The sequence below is a fragment of the Aulostomus chinensis genome, chromosome 14 (assembly GCF_037954235.1).
Source record: "Aulostomus chinensis isolate RoL2024-O1b breed Wild chromosome 14, RoL_Achi_v1.0, whole genome shotgun sequence".
NCBI classification, from domain to species: domain Eukaryota; kingdom Metazoa; phylum Chordata; class Actinopteri; order Syngnathiformes; family Aulostomidae; genus Aulostomus; species Aulostomus chinensis.
This window is the reverse complement of record NC_141333.1, coordinates 13,873,935-13,880,492: the sequence shown is the minus strand read 5'-3', so window position 1 is coordinate 13,880,492 and position 6,558 is coordinate 13,873,935. Positions and strand designations below refer to the sequence as shown.

Sequence of the window (6,558 nt, the reverse complement as noted above, 5' to 3'; positions counted from 1 at the left end):
TTTATGTTTAGGATGGTTTCAATTTTTTCCACCCTCCGTTTATGACAGCTTTGTCTGCATTTATGCAGCAGATTAGGGGTTGTACTCAATCAATATGCAGAATTTTGAACTGAATAACCTCTTCAAAACAATTAATAACAAAAAAATACATTGAAGAATTATAACAACCAAAGCGTGTTGGGTTGAGGAGCTACTTAGAAGAATGTATGCATGTTTTCAACCATGCAGTATTATTTCAATTCTTTCGTGTGTCATATCTATCATAAGCGTTTTCTATGCCTGAAAGAGTTTCCCAGTGGGTTAAAAAGGTGGTTAGTACATGTTTACTCACATTTAATATTGTGAACTCCGCATTTCTTTTAGATGAACCCTATCTAATGAAACAATTGGGAATAAGAAACAGACAGTATGTTATTTGTTCAGTGCAAACATCTTTTATTTTTTGTTTACTACAAAGAACCGACTACATTGTAGATGTCTAAATGCACAGCATTAGACTTCCCATCCATAGAAGCAAAGCAGACTGCATTACTGCAATTTTATTGTCTTCAGGATAATAGTAAACAAGATGCACATACTGTAAAGGCCTCGGTAAGTGATTATGCTTACTTTCATGTATAAATCCCCATATATAATTGCATTTTTCTTGAAACAATCCCCAGGATGTCTGTGAAAGATGACAACTTGGTTCATTCTTCTCTCATATTACAAGTGTGTTAAATAAATTAGACCTGAGTTTACAAAAACTAAAAGGATCTCTCCACAATTCACGACAGTGAAGAAGGAATCACAAAATTTTAAGTAAGGCTTTTTAGTTGTGAATACAAAAATTCAAAATAAATCAAACTTCTTATGTCATTTTTAAAAAGTAAACCATTCAGAATGCTAGCACACAATTCAGAAAGAATTAAAGAAAAACAAACTGTCTGCTTCACAAAAACTTGCTCTCGTGCTCATTTTCTCTGTGAAAAAATGTCGTGAGAATCCTTATGTTGTTCAGTCAGTTCTTACACCATGCTGACTCTGATCTGTCACTAGAGTTTTCAGATTTGTTCAAAGTCATCGTATCCTGGTAAAAAGATTCAAAACAGATACAGATTCCTGGGAAAAAAGGAAGAAGAAGTAGGTTAATTATGTGCCAGATATGAGGGGGGGGGGGGGTCTGAAACAAGTAAGCACCCACTGCTTGCTCACCTTTGTTGACCTTGTCTTACTAAATACATTCCAGAACCGTAGAGTCTCATCTCCCGCTCCCGTGACTATCGCTTCACCGTCTGGAGACATGGCCTAAAATTTAAAACATCAAGCTTTTATCATTTTTTAACGATAACAACTCAAAATGGCTCGAAGAACAGAATGAAAACATATTAACTGACCAGGTAGAGAACTCGGTAGGAGTGTCCTGTGAGTTTGGCAACTTGAGTGAGCGCTGGATATTTCCACACCAAGATCTGGTTTTGAGAGTAACCGTGGGTGCTAACCTGGAAAACAGTTAGTATTTTAAAAATAAAACCCTAAAAATAGCATTTAGTAATAGCTGCAAAGACAGTTCAACTGGTCTTGTGAGTGCATTCATTTGCAAAAGGGATGAAGCATTAAGAGGGTCCACTTCTACCGGTGCAAACCAGCTTTTAAATATTTCGTAATGAATAAAGATCCATATCGCTTGGATTCAAAAGGTTCTTCTTTTTAGAAACACCACTGCTAGATAGAGACAATTGTTGATCAATTGTCTGAACCGTGGCTTTACGTGTTAATGTCAATTACGAGCCAAAGAAATGCCTCCAGGAATATTTCACCCCTTGGAACTTTTCATGTTCAATTTCTTTCCAGGTTGATTTGAGTGGATAAGGCAGGAATAACTGCGTCAGTGGAACAGGCGTCTTTCTTACACAAATCAACTAATTGGGTATAAGTGATATTAAAGAGAAATATTTAGTCATTTATTTACTATCAGACACCTACGATAAGTCAGGATCGCTGGCGCATTACAACTAAATCTCACAGCAGGTGCCATCATGATGATATTCTTATTTATGGTGTATTTTAAAAGTACAGTTATGAACAGTGTGTATCTAAAGACACTTACCAGTTCATTGGCATGCTTGGACCAAGCCAGGTTGCAGACCTGTGAGCCGGTGTCCATACACTGCAGCGGCTGGGACGTCAAAGTGTTCCAAAATCGTATGCAGCGGTCAGCTGTGCCGCCCCCAGAGGCAAGCAGGCCGTGCTGGTGGGGAGACCAGGCGATGGCTTTCACTGCAGCCAGGTGATCTACGTATGTTTGCACGGGGCTCAGCGAGGAGTGGTTCCAAACAAGCAGCTGAAATGATGAATGAAGTCATTAAGTGAATTCACAAAAAAAAAAGAAGGAAGGTTTAATAAAAATAAAAACTCTACCTTGTTGTCGTTGCCACCTGACGCCAGCAGCTGATGGTCAGTGCTCCACTTCAGGCCGCACACTTCCTGCCGGTGACCTTGCAGTCGTCTCTCTGACTGGAGCGGAGGTGTCCGAACATCTCTTTGAAGGATCATGCGATCGCGGCTCCCTGAAGACAACTGGTCTGCATTCCACGCTAGCGCTCCTGTCAGAAGACGCAATAAAATTTCACTCATGCTTGGTCATTTGGGCTCTAGGGAGGATGGAAAATAGGCATCTTCCCCAAAAACTCATCTTGTTCCTGTAGATGTTCTTACCAACTCTGGCTGCGTGTCCTTCCAGGGCAAAGAGCTTTTTCCCAGCACCAGCATCCCATATCTGAATGTAGCCTTTATGAGTCCCCACAGCAACCAGGTTACCCTGAAAACATGAAGAATCCTCTCGTTAGCAAGAACCCACTCAAAGAAAATGAGTCTCCTGAAGGCAGTAATCTTCTCACCCTTTCAGACCACCCGACTGATGTGACCGAGTCTCCCTCCACTGATAAATCACACAGCCTCGTTACCTGAAGAAAAACAGTTCAGCCAGAGATTCAATGGGGCAAAGCATACTCAGGAATGCTGCAAAGAAACATTTTCACAGGTCAAATAGCTAAAATTCTCTCTCTCTCTCTCTCACTGACACACACACACACACACACACACACAGACTACAGCACCTGGCTAGTGCAGGCGCTCCACAGGTAAACACACGTTCCAAGGCCGACACTGAGCACGTTGAGAGACGACCAGTCCACCAAATTGAGGTAGAAGTCATCCTGCAGCTCTGGAGCATCCAAGACCTTAAATGGAATCTTGGAAATCTTACGAGTTGGTTTTCTTGGTGATCTCAACAATTTCTGACTGCGACAGGACAAAGACAGACATTTTCTCGTCACCTGGATGTTAAGACATAAAACAATAACAAAAGTTTTAAGAATAATATTCTACCTTTTGTTGCTGACAGGTGATAAAGAATAGGGGGAGATGTTGGTACTGTCGTCTGGCGATTCCCTTTTGACATTAAGTGAGTACTGCAAGGAGCAAACAGAGAATGAAGCCTTTCTATATATTTCAGCCCACTGAGGGAGCAGAATGTATGTGTGCAGCTTGATATGTCAACATCTTCACAGTTTTATACTTCCTATGTATGAGGTTAAGTGTTCATACAGTGAAGAGACCCCTCCTCTCAGGGGTCGCTGGCTGGAGACGCCTGTCCTCCGTCTGTGGGTCCTGGATCTTTTCTATTCCGGCACCCAGCAGCTCGTTCTTTAGCAGAGCAGAGTAGGCCAGTCCGTCTGCTACTGACACACAGATATCATCTCATTCATGAGACATACTCAACTGTTTCCCAAGGAATAGAATTTCTAGAATAAATAAGGGTTTATTTCACCAAAGTTTTTTTTATCAAATAGAGTCTTTGCAAGCACCTGAACAACAACAGAATTTCAGTTATTTGAAATTGCTAAGCAGGGATGCACTGATTGTTAAGCTATGGGGCCGATACCGATACCAATATTAAATCTGGCCAACAGCTGACAGCGATACAGATCAGTTTGGTAAACAAAAGAATCGATCACACAAAGTAACGAGACTATCGTAAAGCTCTTAATCACATAATCTTCAAACATTAATTCAATAGAACACAACTGAATCCAAGTTTAAGATCACCAAACGACCAACATGTCATCTGTGAAGGCCAGGTTATGTTCTGATGGTCAAAGGTCAACAAGGCAAACATCAGCCGATACTGATGCCTGGCGTGTATATCTGTGCATCCCTAATTTGAGGTATAGTGTACAAAAAAAGATTTACCTTTGATATTATCAGAAGAAGCTTCTTTGGTTTTTCTGTTTTGACTTGGCGACTTCTCATGTTCCTGTTTCAAGATCACATGGATGCTGTCAATGACCAGTCATGGTACATGTGACGAACACACTGCTTTTCTCTGACAACAGTACAAACACACTCCTCAGCAGGTTCCCTCAAAACACGCATGCGTGCGCGCGCGCACACACACACACACACACACACACACACACACACACACACACACACACACACACACACACACACACACACACACACACACACACACACACACACACACACACACGTGCCCGCTCATACATGGATGCGATGGAAGTTGATGTTCCAGTTGGCTCCCGCTCTGGTGGGAATGAATCTGTCTCCGATCTTACTGGGGGAGGTTAACGGTGAACTGGTCGGTGTCCAACAACGCAGAGCTGTTCTCTGAAAAATTCAATAATTGAATATTTAATACATGTACCAACATCCAATCAAACCTGAACTAACTCAAAACACCAAAGACCCAAAAAAACTCACAACAAGGTTCAAGTTGTCATTTTCAGGGCTGATTTGTCGGAGAAGACGGTTTTCATATTCTGGATCCATTTTACGGCCGTTATCCTGATCCCACAGCCTCAAGCTTAAGGTATGCTGACCTGGTCAATACAAGAAAATACTTGGAACTCTAAATGTTGTTTAACCCACATTAGTCACAAATCATAGTATGGCCCACTGCAGTCTGATAGTGCAATATTTTTTAAGGCTAGCTGTGCATCAAAATACCATATTAAATTAAATATTGTTGTGTTGCAGAGATGTCCTGCCTACACACATCATCATCTCCTACGGCGCCAAGCAGAGCCACGGAGAGAGGGGGTCAGACCCTATCTTCCAAAATCCTGGGAAAAATATATTATTAAGATCCCTGCAAAAGTCACTGTATCAACATTTCGATGGGTTTTTCAATAAAAGAATGAGAATAATGATGTAAACACGACCACTGCCTGTGTTATCATGATGTCAATGCTGGTCTTGGTATTTTTTTTTTTTGATTGTCATAATTCTGTTTTGTTTTGGGGTTTTTTTTTGGTTCTGTTGCCGTTTCTCAGTGTTATGGGGACTCATATTAAGCTACATTTAAAAAGTACAAAGCAATCTGGTAAATCTGAATTTAACCTGTGAAACAAACCAGAAGTGATGGTTTACGTTTTATTCTTTAACCGTCGCTTGTTAGGATACAACATAAAAATCAAAACAAAACAACAACATGTGTCCTCAAAATGATAGACAGCTGTCTTGGTTTAAAGATTCACAATAAACAATTAACTAAGAAGACAGTGCATGAAAACACAAAGTAAGAGTGCGAATCAGGATGTAAGAGGAAGGAGCACACGCCGCGTTAGAATTATTTTTTTTATACTAAAACAGTGGCATTCATCTAACAGCCTACCTGCTAGTTTTGACCCGTGAAAATCATGGAATGTTGTTCCTCATGATGTGAGTTGAGGCGAATGTGGGCTGACACATGAACTGAGTTAACTTCGAGAAGTCAAGGACAACTTTAGATCAGCTCGTAGAAACTAAAGTCTCTCGTTCAAAGCGTTGTTCTTTCATGAATGTCATCAGATGGGTAGTTTTTTTTTTAACGTCATTTTTGTGTTACAAGGCATGAAACTAGCATTAGCTAAGCTAGCTAGTAGCTAATCTACTCATCAGGCTAAAGGCAACAAACCTGCAGCGACGTGTCAGCCGATGAAGACCGACACTCACACCCGGATCAGCTCTGGACGCGGATTTGGGATCAATGATATAATCTGAATAATTCAATCTCAAACGGGAATATAACAGTTTAGCTGAGGCGAGAAGGAAGTTGCATTGTGGGATATTAGTCAGCCCCGTGACGTAGCCGTCTCAAATCAAAACACGGAAATACTACATTTGATTACAGTGGGAGGTTTCCCTGATCCTTCTGACACAGAGAGACCACAATGGAGCAGGTCCAGGTCAGAAACTACCATTAACTACTACACTGGTTAGATGTGGACTGATTTATAGCAGAAAGGCTACAGCTTCTGTAAATAACAGCTTCGGATTCTGAAACCTTTATTTCATTAAAGAAAATGCAAAGACTTCGAGGTTTCCCTGCTTATTTTTTCTTTCATTTATTTATTTTTATTTTTTTTTTTTTTTTTCAGATTTAGACCACATTGGACCCAGGTCTTTTTAAAAATCCTCTATATCCATGACAGGCGAAATCATGACCAGGTTAACCCTGCACGGTTCAAATTTCTGAGGAACATGGTTTAAAATTTATGAAGGCTTAGTTCTACT

General features: G+C 40.7%; 1 protein-coding gene across 4 annotated transcripts; it reads right to left on the bottom strand.

The window, feature by feature from the left end:
- Positions 1-438: 438 nt before the first annotated feature.
- On the bottom strand, positions 439-6,138 carry LOC147249832 (fizzy-related protein homolog). Of its 4 annotated transcripts, XM_086223411.1 has the most exons (15): positions 5,960-6,138; positions 5,060-5,126; positions 4,765-4,883; positions 4,549-4,671; positions 4,234-4,297; positions 3,589-3,722; positions 3,370-3,452; positions 3,099-3,282; positions 2,880-2,945; positions 2,698-2,800; positions 2,401-2,585; positions 2,090-2,323; positions 1,377-1,481; positions 1,195-1,287; positions 439-1,101 (listed from the first exon to the last, which is right to left on the bottom strand). In XM_086223411.1, the coding sequence occupies exons 3-15, from the start codon at positions 4,831-4,833 to the stop codon at positions 1,060-1,062; spliced, it is 1,485 nt and encodes a 494-aa protein (XP_086079537.1). In that variant the 5' UTR covers positions 4,834-4,883; positions 5,060-5,126; positions 5,960-6,138; the 3' UTR covers positions 439-1,059. The 4 variants fall into 4 exon arrangements, with proteins under 4 accessions (XP_086079537.1, XP_086079536.1, XP_086079539.1 ...); XM_086223410.1 differs by lacking the exon at positions 5,060-5,126; XM_086223413.1 differs by lacking the exon at positions 5,060-5,126 and having other exon boundaries at positions 3,589-3,719; positions 5,960-6,137.
- Between the last annotated feature and the right edge of the window lie 420 nt (positions 6,139-6,558).

Bases quoted from the DNA above. Each gene is read 5' to 3' on its own strand.
- LOC147249832 (XM_086223411.1), bottom strand. From the start codon at position 4,833: ATGGATCCAGAATATGAAAACCGTCTTCTCCGACAAATCAGCCCTGAA. The intron at 2,801-2,879 runs GTGAGAAGATTA...TCATGTTTTCAG, and splicing joins CAGTCGGGTGGTCTGAAAGG to GGTAACCTGGTTGCTGTGGG. The intron at 1,482-2,089 runs GTAAGTGTCTTT...ACTGTTTTCCAG, and splicing joins CCAAGCATGCCAATGAACTG to GTTAGCACCCACGGTTACTC.